Raw genomic sequence first — 19,959 nt, 5'->3', positions numbered from 1 at the left:
ACTCTGTGTTTTGTTCTCTTTCTTTCCAGTGTTGTACTTCTGTTCAGTCCTTTTGATCATTTGGTTTTGCTTGTATATATTTGGGTTGTGTAAATATTTTCTGGGTTTTGATTTTCAGTTTGCTCTGTTTCCCTTCTGTGGTCCCAGACCATTTTCTCTCCACACCTGCTCTGCATCTGCTCTTTTGATGAGATATTTCCTGACTGAAATTGCAAAACATTTTTAATGTTTCTTATGAATATATTTTTTCTGTTGGACTAAATGTAGTCCAGTTTTAAGTATATTGAATCCAGACATAATCAGCCTGTGTATTTGCTACAACCTAGCCCCAGTTTGTGCCTATGAGGTTGTCTTTCATATCTTTTCTATGAATTTGTTGGTTTAAGCAACACTACACAACATTGTCTTATTTTTATTTATTTATTTTATTTACAAGCTAATTTTCATATGTGTAGAATTGATACACTTAAACGACTTTTTAAAGTCTATCTTAAAACTGTTGGATGTTCATATGAACACTGAAAGCAGATTTATCCCTGTCATCATTCCTCCTGTTTATACGGACTTTTAAAAGATCTCCTTCAAATGGAAGTGACAGAGGACTCTGTATCCACAGTGTGCCCACGCAATCATTTAAAAGTACATGATCAGCTTCTATCCAGCTTCAGCAGTGTTACAGTCTTTTTAGCATCAAATTCCCTCTTAGTCTTTCCCTGTTGAGCTGTGGTGGAAGTATAGTAACTAAAAGAGGGACTTTGACACAAAAACACATAGAAGATGAAGATTTGACTATTCATATTAGATTCAGATCAACTTTTAAATACATTTTAGAAGACAGAATGTGGACTGTAGATTTAGTCCATCACTTAGGCCTACAAGCATCTTCTAATGAACAGGAGGAATGATTACAGAAAGAAAAACTGTTTTCACTGTTTATTTGGGTCCCTGGCTGTTTTAAGATACACTTGTCATTGGACACAATATACGAACGGTAAGGGTTAGGGTTAGTGAGTAAATAAACGGTCTCAATGGAGAATAGTTGTTTTAAAACGGCTTTTGTTTTGAAAGGGATTGACCGGACGTTGTGTAGGCTGTGATATCATTGATGCTGACTTTGAGTCCAGCTGGCTGAGACAAGCCTCGCCTGCAATGACACACTTCCAGAAACACACACATACACATACACACATACAGTCACGGCCTCTCCCGGGCTCGTTTCCGTGTCTTTCTTGTATTTATCGGCTAAAACAGGGAAACGAACCGTCGTCAACACCCGGACTGAGCGCCTGCTGAAACGGCCATTAAACTTCGCTTCAACACGGTAATGTGCTTTAGTTAATGACGACTTGTTCTCTACGGCTATGGAGGGGACCTCCTGTTAAAAAGACTAACACTTTCCACCAGTTTAAAGTGACTCTGTTGGTGGACAGAAAGCACAAGACGCTAGCTAAGTAACTGGCATCTTAATCTGTATTTGAATCGGTTAACGTGTGGAGACTTGGAGCAGCAGCCATGGCAGTAGGACGGTCAGCTCTCAGTCTGTTCACCCTGATGTGTTTACTCTTCCACCGCTGCGGTTCCTTTAACCTGGATGTGGACAAACCCTCCGTGTATACCGGACCGGAGGGAAGCTACTTCGGCTTCTCGGTGGACTTCTTCAAGCCCTCAAACAATCAAAGGTAAGATTCCCAGCAGTGATGTAGTATGATGATGATGAGTGATTAGGCTACACTGTCTAACACGTCTTGTACATTAAAGCAACATATTTAATTAAGTCTCTATTTATAACGCCGGTACCTCAAAACACACGCTATTCTTTCTTTTTTTTTTTGGCCTCTTTTCATGTTTACTGTCAATTGTATTAACTCACTCTTAACTTGATGTCAAATTTGCAAGGAAGTACTTAAATGCGCCAACAGCAGAATGAGATGGTAAACAGAGCAGACAGTGTGTTCTTCTGCAAACTACTCTTATATTTATATTTATATTTTTGAGATAATTCATTCAGATTGTTTTTGAAATGTTTGCAACAGACACAACACATTGGCTGTCGTGGGAATTTATAACTTTATATTTAAAGCTTTTTTTCTAATCTCTAATTTATAGCCATTATAAAGACCGGCAAGAGTTTTTTCAGGCATCAACAATTAAATAATATATATAAGTCATTTCACACAGCATATTTGTGTGTATAATTTCAAACAAACCATGGCCATGGCAGAGGAAAGAAGCAAACCAACCTGAAGTTTGTTTCCATAATGTGCTTCTTCTCTTCCTGTCTATTTTCTAACAGGCGAACTTAAATGTATGGGAGCAGATCTGTTTAAAAGTTTATACCTTATCAAACATTATGTTGCACACGTAAGATACATTTTAGTATCATCATTAGATTGTCTATCAGGAAGCAAGACAGACTGTTTTAATCTCATTCCACTGACTGTACTTCCCAACAGTCTATAAAGCATCTATAATAAATCAAGAAGACTGTCCTATTAAGAACACAGAGCTCTGAAGTCCTGTAAAGCGTAAATGGTTAACATTTTTTCTCATGAATTCTAATCCTCTGAACAGCACTTTTGCTTTACAGCCCAGCTAAGAAGATAAATCCTGTTTCAGTCTGCAAGTAAACCAAGCTGCTGTGAATAAAGACTTTTTTTCTTTCAGCTCTTTCCTGGACACCGGTGAAAACTTTGAAGTAACACTGCAAATTATGTTTCATGTGGCAGAGAAGCACTTGTGATATAAGTGTAGATGGATTAACATTTTTAAGTGTTTCAGTTATGTAAAGGAGAGTTCTAACAGCTTTGGTGTGACTATGTCATGTGATTCACATCATTGTCATACTCATCAAAACATTGTATCTGCATTCGTTTCCACTCAATGGATACCATTACCACTCCTGCCTTTATTGTATCTGCTTAATTCAGGGGTGTCATACATGCGGCCCACGGGCCAGAACTGGCCCACCGAGGGGTCCAATTCGGCTCACTTTCCTTCTTTTCCTTCCTTCCTTCCATCTGTCCTTCCTACCTTCCTTCCTTCCTTCTTTCCTCCCTTTCATCCTTCTGTCCTTTCTTCCTTCTGTCCTTCCTCCCTTCCTTCCTTCCTTCCTTCCTTCTGTCTGTCTGTCCTTCCTACCTTTCTTCCCTCCTTCCTTTTGTCTGTCTTTCTTTCCTTCCCTTCTTATTTCCTTTCTTCCTTCCTGTCTTCCTGCCTTCCTGCCTTCCTTCCTTCCTTCCTTCCATCTTTTTAATGATCCGGCCCACATGAGATCAAATTAGTATGTATGTGGCCCTTGAATGAAAATGAGTTTGACACCTCTGGCTTAAATGATAAGCTGTTTCAGGACTACATTTTAGAAAAATCTTGTATTCCTCTCCTCTCCTCTCCTCTCCTCAGGTCAGACGTTCTGATTGGAGCTCCTCGGGCCAACGCTTCTTCATCCAGCAGCATTGTGGAGAGAGGAGCTGTGTACAGCTGTCCCTGGAAGAGCTCAGACTGCGAGGAGCTGCTCTTTGATAACTCGGGTAACAAAACATATTTAACAGTGACATGCTCAGTACTCAGGTTAACCAGCTCTGTCTCATTCAAGTTCAGCTGTTTGTCATCAGCTCAGAAAGCCTTCAGTACACTCATTAACCCTGGACAGTGACCCCCCCCCCCCCCCCCCTTTCTGCTGCTGTTTTTATAATGCAAAGAATAATCCTAATCATAATTCTGTGGAACAGTTGTGTATGTTAACTATCTAATGGTTCAGTCATTCCCACAGTGTGACCACACACAGAGGAAATAACTATGTTGGGGTTAGTTTGAGAATAGTCTGCTTCCAGACGCCTGACATTCTGCCCACATTGCTCATTTATTCAGCAGTTCAAGGAGGTCTGATTTTTCCCAGTTGGAAAAACAGCTGAGCCAAGCAGAGCTGTGTAGGTGGGATTAATAAGAGGGAAGTCATTGCTGTATTACAGAGCCATGAAAATCACTGCAGCTGTTCAGGTTGTTGTAAGTTCACTCACACAAATACATTGAAGTAACATATTTCTAATGATAAAGATCCCCTCCACACATGTTATAAAACACAGAAATACTCTTTGAATACTTTGAGAAAGCATGCTGATTGTGTCTGATGTTTTTTCCAGTAAAGTTCAGTTTACCTAATTTAAATCCTTAAAATGACTTCTCCCTGCTGAAAAACCAAGAATCCATCTAAGTTGTAATCTAAGTGAAGCTTTTGGACATAACTTCTCTCTAGAGGCTCCCAGTCTCCAAGTTGCATACTGGACTCCAACTAATAGTGACTATTTATTGTCTTTGTGATTATTACACATTTGTTCATTTCACAGAACTACAGATGGAGATTTTTATTGTTTTTTTCCTCCCACATCATTTATTGTAGGCTTTAATTTAATAACAGTTGCTCATTAATATGTTAAAAATGAACTTAATTTTCAAATATTACAGGTGTAGGTGTCAAATAAACAGCTTATAATCACTGAAATGCAGTAAATTAGATGTTATGTTATAGTGTTAATAATAATAATAATAATAATACATTTAATTTGTATTGCACTTACATTTCAACAATCTCAAAGTGCTACAGAGCAGAAAAGAAAAAAAGAAAAAGAAAAAAAAATAATAAAAAGAAAAGGTTAAAAGAGAACATATAAAAGACACTTAGCAAAATGCTTTAGAAAATGCTTTTAAAAAAGTTTTTAGGTCTCTTTTAAAGACTTCTGCTGACTGTGGGGCCCTCAGGTGGTCAGGGAGGGCGTTCCACAGCCTCGGGGCTGCAGAGGAGATCACCCATGGTGCGGAGCTTGGCTCTGGGGGCTTGGAGGGTGTTTAAGTTTTTAGAGCAAAGGGTGCGTGAGGAGGTCTGGGGGGTGAGGAGTTCTTTAAGGTATAGGGGGGCATGTCCGTGAATGCACTAGTGGGTGAGGAGGGAGACCTTGTACTCAATTCTGAGCGGGACAGGGAGCCAGTGAAGGGATTTTAGGATGGGGGTGATATGGTCATATTTGGGTGAGTGTTGGACGGAGTTTGGCGATGTTCCTGAGGTGGTAGAAAGATGTTTTACAAGGTGTTTGATGTGGGTGTCAAAGGTGAGTTGAGGGTCCATTTTACCACCCAGGTTGGTGACGGATAAGGAAAGGGGGATGTTTTGGCCAGAGAAGGTGATGCTGGTGATGGTGGAAGAGCGGAGCTGATGTGGTGTGCCAACTAGGATGGCTTCTGTTTTGGAACTGTTTAACTGCAGGAAGTTGAGCTCCATCCACGTCTTGATCTCCTCCAGGCAGGTGGTCAGTGTGGATGTTGGCAGGGGAGCAGAAGAAGTGGGGGTTGACCTTATGTAGAGCTTTGTGTCATCAGCATAACAATGGTAGGATATACCATGCCTGCTAATTACATTGCCCAGGGGGAGCAGGTAGAGAGTGAAGAGGGTGGGGCCCAGCACCGAGCCCTGAGGGACACCGCAGGTGACGTTGTGGGTGTGTGATTTTGCTTTGCCCAGGGCGACGTGCTCGTTTCTGTCGGTCAGATATGAAGTGAACCAATTTTGTACATTTTCTTAGAGTCCAATGGTGTATTTCAGGCGGTGGAGGAGGATCTTGTGGTCAACTGTGTTAAAGGCATCTGTTAGGTCCAAGAGGATGAGTAGAGATGGGGAACCAGTATCTGCTGCCATCAAGAGGTCATTGGTGACCCTGACCAAGGCTGTTTCTGTGCTATGGCCAGGGCGAAACCCAGACTGAAACTTCTCAAAAAAGTGATTGAGTTTGAGGTGATCCTGAAGTTGTGCTGCAACTGTTTTTTCCAGAACTTTTGACAGAAATGGAAGATTGGAGATGGGCCTGTAATTGGAGAGGACCTCTGGATCCAGGGTGGATTTTTTCAGTAGTGGTCTGACAGCAGTTTTTAATGCAGATGGGATGTGGCCGGCCAGGAGGGAGCGGTTTATGATCCTGGTGATGAATGGAGAGATGGCAGAGATGTTTGCCTTCAGCAGGGCTGAAGGGAAAGGGTCCAGGGCACAGGTGGATGGCTTCATTTTTCTGACGATGTCCTCCACCTCTTCCTGTGTGACATGGGAGAAGAAGCAGAGAGGCTGGACAATCTCAGACGGTGGGTCGATAGTTGGGAGGGGGGGCAGGACAGCAGTGGTGGAGAGATGTGCGTGGATAATATCAACTTTTTGTCTGAAAAAAGTGATGTGCATGTTGCACCTCTCTTCGGTGGCCTCAAAGAGGGAGGGTGAAGGGGGTTTGAGAAGGTGATTTATTGTTGAGAAAACGTGCAGCTTAGCCCAGGCTACATTATAAAGCCTGTTTCTATAAACACACTGCAGGATAAAAGAGAAAAACACTGAAGGAAAACCGAACAGTACACACGTGCCCCAAATCGTGGCAAGCATACCGAACAGAACAGATTTTTTGAATGAACCGTTCCACCCCTAATCAATAAAGACTAATGCTGTTCAGTTCTTCCATGGAGCTGACATGGAAACTATTGGCTGTCGGTCAGTCTGGTGAAGGCAGGTGATTGGGCCTGTCAGGAGCTGCTTACAAAATGGAAAATGAATTGAAATATTTTAGCTAATCATCTTGTAATGAATCACTTTAGTAAATTATAAAGAGTAGAAAAAATTCTAATATATAAATATAAATTAAATAAAGAATCCAATTATCACAAATTATAATATATTGCTAATAAAAAAACAGAAATAAAAGTAAATTGCACAACTCCTGTATCACATAAATACACAAGTAGAACAACATATAAATTGTGTTTTTGGTAGTGTGACTCATTTTACTTTTGGCATCATTAGGCTTCCATAGCTACGCTAGATTCCTCTGCTCCTCCTACTTCAGGCTCTCAGTGTAGAGACCTGCAGTTAACCTGCTCCTGTTCCTCTCCTCATCTCATACTTCTGACTGAGATCTTCTCAGCAGGTAGAAGCTGTAACAAGGTTAATGATCCACATGTGACTTTATAAAAAGAAGACATGACATGCAAATGAGCGTTAGAAAACCAAGCGCCCCTTTATTATAGCTTCGCGAGACAATATTCACTTCGACGAGAAATATCGTCGCGTTTTCGTCCTTCTCTCTCTCCCTTTGCTTCCTGTTTGCTTCATCCCTACTCACTATGTAATAAAGGCTGTATGCCAAACGAAGATGTTTAAAAAGAGTGATACTGTTGTGTGTCCTCGCAGCAGGAGATAACACCTCGCCAACAAACCAAAACCAAGAGCTCAGTTTCTTTTTACTTTATTAGACCATTAATTCATTGCCAGATAGTGAGAATAATAAGACACACAGAGTCAGTTTCTCATGTCAGAACACTTCAGGAATGTGTGGTGAAACAGAAGGTGTGTGAACTTGTTGGTGGACTGTGTGTGTGTGCAGGTGAACAGCTGTGTCTCATCATGCAAACAGCTCTCTCAGAACAATGAAGAGACGCAGGAGCATAGGGCTGCTTTGTCTTTGCTCACTGTACATATTAATACAGAGACATTAATCATTTGTTCTTCTTCTTCTGTTTGCTTTCTTGTTGTTTTCACTGCTGTGTGAAACCAGCAGTAAACACTTTCCAGGACTCTTGGTTGATGCTCTGCTGTGTTTTCACTGACTTTGAACATTAACATACCGTATTTTTCGGACTATAAGGCACATTTAATTTTCTCAAAAATCGACAGTGCACCTTATAGTCCGGTGCGCCTTATATATTAATTCTGGTTGTGCTTACTGACCGATTTTATGTAGTACACGGCGCTCAAAAATCTGTCAAAATTACGCATTACGGCTGCCTTAGTCAGGAGCAATAGTAATAGGCGTAAAAGGCTACGCAACTGTGTTCCAACATACCGCTACTATTACGATGTGTCTATAAGGACCCCAAAATAGCACCTGTTAAGAGACATGCTTACGAAGTGGATTTCAAGCTCAAGGCTATCAATCACACATTAGAACATGGGAATAGAGCAGCTGCGCGAGAATTCAACATTAATGAATCAATGGTACGGAAGTGGAGGAAGCAAGAAGATGACCAAGTAAAGAAGACCAAAAAGTTTCCGCGGGAACAAAGCGAGATGACCACAGTTGGAGGACAAAATTGAACAGTGGGTTATTGAACAGAGAGCAGCAGGTAGAAGCGTCTCTATTAGAGATGCACCGATTGCAAAATTCTTGGCCGATACCGATTTCCGTTTTTTTAGGAGGTCTGACCTGCCAAAACCGTTTTTTCCGATACAGATTTTCTATCTAAGAAATAATTATAATCATATAATAGACACTATATTTGTTTGGCTTGAGTACCCTTCTCCCAGACTACATTTTGCTTATATAACTGCAATTAACACCACAACTAGTGGTAGGTAACTCATTTGCTAGCTCGGCGGCTAACTCATCTGCTAACTCGGCTGCTAACTCGGCGGCTGGCTCAGCTAACTGGCTAACTGTAGACGGGATCATCCCTATGTTCCCCGGTCACATACAAAGCGGGGAACATAGGGATGATCCCTTACCCCGTTGTGAAACTGACCGGGGATTTGGGTCGTCCTGGCACAAAGTGAAATAAGTCCAAATCACCGACATGTTTTCTTGCTAGTTTTTAGCTGTGTTTTGCTCTGGGTGCGTTGAGCTACTACGCACCACGCATGCGGGTCAGTTTGATCGGCCGAAAACCGGAAATGACGACAGTGACCGGCTGGTCACCGATTGGGGCTGATTGGATATAAAACCGGCTTTTTTAATCGGCGGCCGATTGATCGGTGCATCTCTAGTCTCTACAGTCTCTATTCGACTCAACGCAACAGCGCTAGCACGTGACATGGAGATCAACGACTTTCAAGGAGGGCCTTCATGGTGCTTTCGTTTTATGAAAAGGTGTAATCTCTCCATCTGCACAAAAACTACCATCTCGCAGCAACTGCCAAAGGATTACGAAGAAAAGATTGTCATTTTCCACACCTACTGCAAGAACAAAATCACTGAGAAAAAGATCTGGCCAGAACGCATTACCAACATGGACAAGGTGCGACTCACCTTTGACATTCCCGTGAACCGCACTGTCGAGTGAACAGGGACCAGTACGGTGTCTGTACGCACCATAGGGAACGAGAAGTCATCCTTCACTGTAGTTCTCGGTTGCCAGGCTAATGGCCAGAAACTACCACCCATGGTCATTTTCAAGAGGAAGACTTTGCCAAAATAAAAGTTTCCAGCCGGCGTCATCATCAAGGCTAGCCCAAAGGGCTGGATGGACGAGGAGAAGATAAGTGAGTGGCTGAGAGAAGTTTACGTCAAGAGACCCGGTGGCTTTTTCCACAAATCTCCGTCCCTATTGATCTACGACTCCATGCGCGCCCATCTCACCGATACTGTCAAAACCCAAGTGAAGCAAACTAATTCGGTGTTTGCCGTCATTCCGGGTGGATTAACCAAAGAACTCCAACCGCTGGATATTGGTGTCAACAGGTCGTTCAAAGTTAAATTGCGAGCTGCGTGGGAGCAGTGGATGACAGAAGATGAACACACATTCACCAAGACTGGGAGGCAACGCCAGGCGAGTTACGCCACTATCTGTCAATGGATCGTGGATGCCTGGGCTAAGGTATCAGTCTCAAGTGTCGTCCGAGCTTTCATGAAGGCCGGAATCATCACTGAACAACAGCCAAGTACCGGTAACAGCAACGAGACTGACTCGGATAATGACGAAAGGGATCTGGGCATGCTTGATGCTGAAATCGCCCATCTGTTACACTCAGACACTGAAGATGAAGACTTTGAGGGATTTGTGGATGAGGAATGAACTGAAAAAGTGAGTGTATTGTTTTGTATTTTATGTGTTACAATTGAACAATGTTGCGTTATTGTTAATGAGTTGAATAAAGTTCGATTTATCTGACACACGTTTTGGTTCGCTTTATGCGTTTTATAATCCGGTGGGCCTTATGTATGAAAATAGACACGTTCATTGATATTGCGCCTTATAGTCCGGTGCGCCTTATCGTCCGAAAAATACGGTACAGGTAAATTATTTTTGTGATGCTTTGGCAGTAGCTGGCACAGAGTGTTTTGGAGTGTTTGAGCTTATTGTTAGGGTTTTCTGGCCTGCAACGTCTCGGTTTGGTTTGTCTATTCTCATCAACGGTAAAAACACAGTAGGGCTGCGTGATGTGACCAAAGTGTCATACCCTGATCATTTAATATCCCCATAATGACATCACAGTATATTACGTTTTAATTCAGTGAATCAATAGTTGGTCCATGCCTCCATGCAATCTACACAAAAGATGGACAGACTCCAAATGATGAAAAATGCTGCTGTAAAGAGTGTGATTTGTCACATCAATAGAAACAATAGAAAAAGCAAAATATGAAACAATATTCTTCAATATTTTTCTCTCATCACATGATTACATATGGCTTAGTGACAAATAAGGGTTGGCAAGATGAGCAATTCAAAAATGTCTTAAAGATAGTTCTAAAAGCAGCATCAGGTTTGTTAAAAAAATTGCACAATTTTCTACCAAAAGTAAGACTTAATGTCAATTAATACTGGGTTGCATCACGTCATTGACCCATATATCATCATATCACACAGCCTCACACTCACCCTAATCTACTGCACACTTCCTGCTCATCACCAAACAGCACAGACACAGTTAGCTGTTGACTAGCTGGTGAACATAGTGAAGCATTTAGCAGCTAAAGAGCCTGATATTTCCTTCAGCAGTTGGTACAGTAGAGAGGAAACATGGAGCTAAAAGAGAGTGAATATTGGACTTGCATTGAAATGAATGATAATGTTGTCCTCTATCTGGTGGATGTATTAAACTACTGCTAATAAGTTTGCTGTATCAACTGAAAAGTTGATATGTTGCAGCAGGTGAAAAGAGGACTGTCTTAATGACTTCTAACTATGAGTGATGGTGTCCACATGCCAAAGTTAGAACAGAGACTTGTTGGTGCTCTGTGGGGGAAACATGGTTGGAAAGAGTTGATGTAACATATAACAAACATGGGACTAATCAGAATGTTTGGTGGTTAGCTTTGGTTGTATATTGTTCACTGTCACACACTCACCAACAATTTGTGTATGTTTTTCCCACAAAAAAGTTGAATTGCCCTATTAAAAAGATATGAATCCCTTCTTCCTCATTCAATATCCAGAATGTCTGAATATACAGTGGTCATTTCAAAAGTTTCCAGCTGAACATAAAATGTCACATAATAATGCACATTTATTATGAAAACATGTTTCAATGAGCATGTAGAGTAAAGCTCAAACATTACAAAGAACAAGAAAGAAAACACATTTCTGAGAGGAGGGGAACTTTGGTGGGGGAAAAAAATCATATTTATTAAACAGTGATTTTGAATGTTATTGCCTATTTATTTTAAAGGTTGGAGAGAAAGGTTTGAGTATTGGGAGATATCAAAATTGTTTGGGTTTTATTTCTTACCTTGCTATAAGTGTAATTTCCTGATGTGTGTGTCAGTTTCCTGCATGACAAGACAGTCTGAGTGATTAAATAAAGCAGGATACAGAGTAAGCTTGTAACAGCACATACTTTATGTTCAGCACCTCTACACCGTCCACGCATGGTTGTGGAAAATTTAGGTTAGATGTGTCGGGGCGTCTTCACTGCCATTATTAAGTAAAGGCAAAATGCCCCAAAAAATATTTTAAAAGAGAAGAACTTCAAACACACAGTACTTTATTTCAATTCTAGTAGTAATTTAGTGGCATCTTTTATTATTAGTCAACTAGACTAATACTCTGTACTGTAGTATGGATACTTGGATCGTAAGACTATGGATTACTTTTTTTCTTTTGTGAAAACGGAGTGAACGAGCAAGAGCGCGCACTAGAGAGTGACTGCGGGTGCCTGTGTGTGTGTGTGTGTGTGTGTGTGTGTGTGTGTGTGTGTGTGTGTGTGTGTGTGTGTGTGTGACTCTCAATGCAGCGCGTGTGAGAGCGCAGCGTCCTGATAGCTGTGTGATGTCACTGAAGATGTCCCAGTCCTATCTTTCTTCTTGTCAACCAAAGGCCTTTCTGTCATTTTAAATCTCCCAGATCTGCACAGAGACACACCGTTCCTCCAGCGGGTCTAACATAAGGGACGGGACACAGAACTTGCTGGGAAAGACGGGGGCGTTGGATGTATGTCACAGGTGCGCCGCGCCGAGCAGATCAATAATCGTTTATGTCGATTATTACGTTTTTATAATTGTGGGAGGCCAAAATCGATATCACGAAGGTTCCCCAATTGGGGAACCCTGACGAGACTCCGCAAAAGGCATAAAACACTGCCCTAATTATGTAGAATACAGTCATACTGCACATCAAATTAAATAGGAGAAACTCTGCTACAAGCACGTCATTTTTACACACACCAAACACAACTCAAACACCAAGCATATAAATGATCAAATATCAAAATCCGAATAGCGTCAGAAAGTCAACCCACTCTCCACATTTCCATTGCTCCCGCTCTGATACTTCATGGTACACAAACAAATAGCATCTCATATGAAAGCTAAGACCCTGGCGAGTTCAACAGTACCACTATTATTACCCTACGACGAAAACTGAGTGAGTGAACCAGCAGCCAAAGAATACAAAGTTTTGTGATGAAAAGTTGTACTTGAGAGCAAAAAACGCTGGTTTTAGTGAGTCCAACACGGCTGTGTTTGTTTACAACCAATACAACTTCAACCTAACTTCATTTTTTTGGGGGGGGGCTTTCTGTCGGACGAATGCAACGAAGTTCGTTTCGTGTACAATCCATTTGCTTCCTTATAGTTATCATATCATGATCATGTGTCTGGCACAAATTTCGACACTGCCCCTAAAATCAATTGGCTCTAACGGTTAAAACGAGGTGTCAATCATCCAAATCGACCAATCCCCTGCTGAGATATTAGCCTGCGTATCTTCCAGAGCTAAATCCGGCGATAACTTCCCTCACGCATGTGTGTACACCACCTGCTTCTGCCCATTGCAGGTGGAGTGAGAGACGGTAGCAATGTGTGAGAGAGTTTGTCAGTATTTTTGATCATTTATTTGAACGAAAATGGCAGGACGTCGTCTCAACAAACTGTGGATATGGATGTGTGCCAAGATGGCCATTTTGGAGAGTTCTCCTTAGCAGTCTGTACTAAAACCTCTGTAATTTTGCTCTGCTTCACTTTGTAAGGACCAAACATGGCAGAGATAATGGTCACACATTGTGCTATGCTTTGATTTAGAGTTTTAGCTTCATCCTCATCTTTTCAAAGAGATATTCATGAAAATGTGTGATTTTTTTTTTTTAGGCGGAAATTAAATGTCATTTATGCTTGTGTGCCATCTGAATTTACTCTGAGCCAGTGACAAAAATACTGATACTTACACATCTGAAAAAAAATCACAAGTGTTCCCTTTATTATGACACCAAAATTATTCAAATAGACCTTGTAGATGCAGAGATATATTCTATTCTTTTTGGGTATGTCATTTTTGAGCAGAAACCTAAAAAAGAGCCTCAGAGCTTAAGAGGTTAAAATTCAATTAATCATCCAGCCCTAGTTCATGTAGCAACAACTGACTAATGCTCTGATGGTGATGATGAAGAATATACTGATGATGAAGAAATGACTTGCCCCAGAGGGACATGTTTTCTGTCTTTAAACTGCAGAAACCTTGCAGCACTTCCTTTTGTGTTATTCTATCTATGAAGAAATACTTGAAATACATGTTGAAACAATGTAATAATTTTGCTTTTGGAAGCATTTACTTTGTTACAAAGAACTGGACTAAACTGGACTAAACTGAACAAAAGGGAGAACAGAAAAGATCAACAATGGGTGGGGAAATGTTTGAGAAACACATTTGGTGCATAGAAAGGGAGCCACTGAAACATATTTACAAGTTAAAAATAGTCTAGATTGTTTTGAGCCTGGTTGGTATTCTGTGGCAGACCTCAGCCATGAAACTATAGGAACCAGAGGTGGGAGTTAGCCTTAACCTTCAAGTCTCAGACAAGTCCCAAGTCACTGTGAGAATCAAGCAGGTTAAGTCAAGTCCTTGCTAAAAGTCAGTTAAGACCAGTCAAGTCATTGCTCAGGTCAAGCAAGTCACAAGTCTAGTCATATGAAATTCTATGATCTCCCCCAGTTTCCACATGTATATCAGTTAAAATGTCATCAAAAGTTTAAAACTGTTGCAGCCTGATTTCACCCTATAAATCTTACTAATATTTGACATTTTGTGGCAATCAGTAACAAACCTCTTAAATGAAGAACTGGAGAGTTGGGCTCTGAAATGATAGCATAACCTATTGCTCTAAAGTGAAAACACACATATGAGTACACAAGTTTGACTTATAATAATAAAACAGTCCTGACAGCTCTGATTTATTAAAAAAATGTGCAGATACCTTGACCTAAACAACATTATAATATTCAGACATTAACACTTTTCAGACTTGCCTGAGTCACAGTAATATCTATATTCTGATGGACATCTCAGTAGATGATGTTATAGATATGACGTACTAGCAGTAAAAGAAGCAAATGAAATGAAAGTATATTTGTGATGTTGGAGACCTGTGTGTGTGTGTGTGTGTGTGTGTGTGTGTGTGTGTGTGTGTGTGTGTGTGTGTGTGTGTGTGTGTGTGTGTGTGTGTGTGTGTGTGTGTGTGTGTGTGTGTGTGTGTGTGTGTGTGTGTCTGTGTGTGTCTGTGTGTGCATATCTGCTGACTTATGCTTTTTTCATAACAAACCGATCCTGTGCTGAGATGTGGAGAAATGCCTGAAACACTGGAAAGTGCTCCACTCACCCCCCCCCCCCCCCCCCCCCCCCCCCGACAGTCTACGTTATGTTCTGTTCTGTTACATGAAAATCTCAGTTTTGAGGAGTAGAAATATGCAGTAGAGCTCCAAACATTCAGGGCTGAAGCAGAGCAGCAGCAGCAGCACTCAGGACCTACAGGACAGAGCCAAAGTTTTGGCATCGTGCTCATAGCTGTCAAATAAGATGCTGGAGGTTTGCCACCCCCCCCCCCCCCCACATCCACCTCGAATGAAATACATATGCTCATATGTCAAATGTATTCTTCAAAATGAATGAGCTTATATTTAATATTTCAAACAAAAGGTTTCGGGCATTTTAATGGGACGTGTTTACTGCATGATATCTTTCCATCTTTTGCTCTGACCATCTCAGACAGTTGTAAATAGTCTGTGTTTCAGATGTGAGAGGGGTGGAGGTTACCTCACATTTACTGTATAACAAGACATGAATACTTTAATTTCTGCTGTGTACTGGTCAGGCCATGTCCATAAAAGGTGAATTTGTCTTGCAGCAGCCTCAAACCTTCTAAAGTAGACAGTTTTTGTGAGTTCCAAACCGTTTACTTTTCAGCAGCATTTGATTTGGAACTTGACAGCATCTGTACTGCTGATGTGCCTCTGAGCAAGACACTCTGTAGCACTGATAGAAACCACATACTACACACTGATGTTGTACCCTCTGGCTCTAATGCTGTTAGTGAGTGGCCTAGTTATGCCGTGTGTGCGTGCGTGCGTGCGTGCGTGCGTGCGTGCGTGCGTGCGTGCGTTCCTCCCACAATAGAATTCTTTGTTATTGATTTGCTGGCCAAAGCTTTACTGGAGCAGGAGATCAGAATTAACTGGAATTCATGTGTGCGTGTGTGTGTGTGTGTTTGTTGTCTGACTCAGTGTGGGTCTGTTCTATTCTGGCTGTGTAACCATTTTTGGTGTGGCTAGTCCCCTCATGGCACAGTAAATGTTTATCTGTTTAAACACATTTGTCTGCTTTGTTGGACAGAATGTAGCAGGAAGTGATAAGAAATAAATATGGATCCCACTAACTATATTGTGATCAGTTCTCCGTGAATAAAACTTGTCTGTAACATTCCAGATTCAGCGAGTTAGTCATTTATCAGTTTATAACCCCTAAAGTATAATGGGAACTTTCCAAAACTGAGAGCATAATAATCCTCCAAACACATTCCTAAACTTCTATCTAACAGTTAGTTTTGTTTACAGTTTCACTGAGCTGCCAGTGTGTCTCAGTCTAACTTGTCATGTTGCTTTGGTCCCTGGTTATACAGTGAAGTCCTCCATTGACAGACAAAGAGAGTGTGCCAGCCAGTGTTCATCACCATAATAAAAAATGATGTATGAAGTATCTGGTTTCTTGACAAAACTGTGAAACTACTCCTTTATATGTTATCCACAATGTCAGAGGGGCACCAACATGCCACTGATACTGTTTTATCAGCCAGAAGCTTTTAGAAAAAGCCACTTCCTCACTGCCTGTTAGTTTCTCAGATATTAATCTACTTCTTACCGACATTTGTGTCATACTTGTGTGGGGCTCCTCCTATTTCCTTCAGAGGTGACTCTGCATAGCATCAGTCAGCTGGCTTCAGGTGGAGAGCAGGGCCAGCTGCTGGCTCTCTATCACATTAACACCACTTTATTACTATAAATAAATACGTGTATACTACACACATAATGAAGTTTGAATATCTTCATTGCACATGTTTGAATGCAATGACTTCACATGTACTCATGTTTAATTTCCAGTGTTTGAGCATTCTGAATCTTACCATATAACCTTTTTATAGGGCTGTCCACACTGAGAACGATAACTATATAAATAATTGGTTTTAAGTATCATTCAAACTGACCGACGGGGTGGGGTTGGTTTCGGTAAACTGGCCGACCGGGGGGGGGGACTGTGTGTGAGCTATGTGAGAGAGACGCGTGAGTGACAGAGAGCAGAGAAAGGAAATGCAGTTTAACGAATACGATGCGTATTTTTTAATTAGCGTTAAAAAAAAAATTAATAACGAAACGCAATTATGTGGCGTCCGGTGTTGAAGCCACGAATTAGTCTATGTGTGGGAAACACTGGACTGCTGTATTTATTTATTTGAATTCAGCTTTGCTCCTTTCTTACCACAGACTGACGCGCTGTACATTGGAGCAGGATGACACCTAGAGGTGATTTCTCTAGAGAGGTTCTTATTATAACAAAGATGCTGGAACGTTGTTCTCTATTATTATGTATAAAAACAACAAAGTTATGGGATGTCATGCTGTGTGTTACTGCTGCAGCGCTGCATTTTTACACACTGAGCTTCAACACCTGCTGTGTGTCAGTTTGGTGTGTAAATACTGAAACATCACAGCAACTAGTGTGTGAAATACTTGTGATCATCACATTGAATCAGCACACACCTCTGAACTCTGCTGCTTTTCTTTTTATATCTCTGCACAACATACAGCAGTAACAGCTCATCAATAATTAGTTGTCGTTATAGTTATTGTTCTTAGTGTGGATGGCCCTTAACTGAGAGAACTTGAACCTGATTTCATACTAAGGTACTATAAATGAAGAGTTTGTGGAAAGTGTGTGACCACATAGATATTGGTCTTTGGGAGTGTGAGCAGAAGTGTTAAGGCTAACCCTGCATTAGAGGGTAACCTCAGTGCTGTGCTGTGTATCATGCTCTGAGTACTAATCAAGTGTGACAGTTGGTGCATTCTGGACCAGCTGGAGAGTCTTTAGAGACTTGTTAGGACAGCCTGATAATAATGAATTATAATCTAGAAGTAACAAATGCATGGACTAGTTTTTCAGCATCATTTTGAGACAGAATATATCTGATTTTTGTAACATTAGATGAAAGAAGGCAGTCCTTGAAATGTGTTTTATATGGGAATTAAAGGACAGGTCCTGATCAAATATAACTCCTAGGTTCCTTACAGTGGTGCTGGAGGCCAGAGTAATGCCATCCAGAGTAGTTATGTCATCAGATAATGTGTTTCTAAGGTGTTTAGGGCCAAGCACAATAACTTCAGTTTTTTCTGAGTTTAATAACAGGAAGTTGCAGGTCATCCAGGCCTTTATGTCCTTAATGCATGTTTGTAGTTTAGATAATTGGTTGATTTCATTTGGCTTTATTGATAGATATAATTGAGTATCATCTGCATAACAATGAACATTTATTGAGTGTTTCCGAATAATGTTTCCTAAAAGAAGCATATATAAGGAGAATAGTATTGGTCCAAGCACTGACCCTTGAGGAACACCATGTCTAACTTTTGTTTGCATGGAGGATTTATCATTAACATTTACAAACTGAACAGAACTGAACGGATTCAAACCAGTTTAATGTTGTTCCTTTGATGCCAATTGCATGTTCAAGTCTCTGTAACAGGATTTGATGATCAATGGTGTTGAAGGCAGCACTAAGGTCTAACAGGATGAGGACAGAGAAGTCCATTGTCTGATGAAGTTAAGAGGTCATTTGTAACTTATACCAGTGCAGTCTCCGTGCTATGATGAGCTCTAAATCCAGATTGAAAATCCTCAAATAAACAATTACTATGTACAAATGTACACAGCTGATTAGCAACTGCTTTCTCAAGGATCTTGGAGAGAAAGGGGATATTAGTTATAGGTCTTATTTGGCTTTGCTAATTTACTCATTGGAAAATATGCTGGAAAAAATGCCCCCCTTTAAAGTTTCAGTTTTTACAATATCAATTTGATCGATGTTCAGCTGCCATATCCAGATGGCAGTAACACTGCTCAGGGTGACAGAAAATTAAACCATCTGCATATTTTCTACACAAAAGAAATTCCTAAAACTAAATTGGATGTACATGTGTAATTTATTTGTTTTAATAAAGAAAGACATCAGACATGCTGATATAAGAAGAGATTAAGAGTGATTGCATGTTTTAATAGGAGCTCTCCCTCTTTGCAGGTGACAGGAGGAACAGTCAAGGGGCTCAGATGGAGTTTAAATCTAAGCAGTGGTTTGGTGCCTCAGTGCGATCAGATGGAGAACACATTCTGGTAAGAAACACCACACACAGAGACAGAAACACGGACAGAGACAAAGACACGGACTGAGACTGAGACACGGACAGAGACAGAGACATGGATTGAGACACGGACTGGGACAGAGACACGGACAGAGACTGAGACACGGACAGAGACAGAGACACGTACAGAGACTGAGACAGAGACACAGACTGAGACAGTCACGGACAGAGACACAGACAGAGACACGGACAGAGACACAGACAGACACACGTACTGAGACAGAGACACGGACAGAGACACAGACAGACACACGTACTGTGACACGGACAGAGACAGAGACACTGACAGAAACACGTACTAAGACACGGACAGGGACTCGGACGGAGACACGGACTAAGACACGGATAGAGACATGGACAGAGACACAGACTTGGATGGAGACACGGACAGAGACACGGACAGGGACTCAGACGGAGACACGGACAGAGACACAGACTCGGACGGAGACATGGACAGGGACTCGGATAGAGACATGGATAGAGACACGGACAGAGACACAGACTCGGGTGGAGACAGGGACTCGGACGGAGACACGGATAGAGACTCGGACAGACACGGACAGGGACAGGGACTCGGACAGGGACTTGGACGGCGACACGGACAGAGACACAGACTCGGACGGAGACACGGACGGAGACACGGACGGAGACACAGACATTTTATGGATGCAAGAAATTTCCCAGTGGAGACAGTAGTCAGTCAACATGTTTTATAGCACAGGCGCGGTCCATTATCAGAGCTAATTCCAAGCAAATCAGATATTTGAGCAATGAATGAAATGACCATTATTAGAATAAAAAAAGGCATTCACTAAAAATGATGGTTGGTTGACTCAGTTGTGTTGCTGTTCACTAAATGTCCTTACAAGTTCAAAACATCATTTTATTGGAGGACAGTTAAATTACGTTAAACATGGTGTCACATCTATCACTTAAAATATTACACTGTTCCAAAAAATGGCTGTAGCTTGAAATTGCTGTTACCAAGTAAACATAATGCAGTCTCAGTGATTGTCAACAACAATCTGTCCTCTGGTTTGAATTC

At 41.2% G+C, this 19,959-nt stretch overlaps 1 protein-coding gene across 1 annotated transcript in view; it reads left to right on the top strand.

Annotated features, from left to right (window-relative positions):
- The first annotated feature begins 1,179 nt into the window (after positions 1–1,179).
- itgav (integrin, alpha V) overlaps positions 1,180–19,959 on the top strand; it is a 58,365-nt gene continuing 39,585 nt past the window's right edge. Inside the window, exons 1-3 of the mRNA XM_053328031.1 lie at positions 1,180–1,679; positions 3,400–3,527; positions 18,794–18,885. Coding sequence (XP_053184006.1) covers positions 1,513–1,679; positions 3,400–3,527; positions 18,794–18,885 — 387 coding nt within the window. The 5' untranslated portion in view covers positions 1,180–1,512. The remainder of the gene's footprint in view (positions 1,680–3,399; positions 3,528–18,793; positions 18,886–19,959) is intronic.

The sequence above is a fragment of the Scomber japonicus genome, chromosome 11 (assembly GCF_027409825.1).
Source record: "Scomber japonicus isolate fScoJap1 chromosome 11, fScoJap1.pri, whole genome shotgun sequence".
Lineage (NCBI taxonomy): Eukaryota > Metazoa > Chordata > Actinopteri > Scombriformes > Scombridae > Scomber > Scomber japonicus.
The sequence above is the reverse complement of the archived record's forward strand: the minus strand, read 5'-3'. Positions and strand labels throughout refer to the sequence as shown.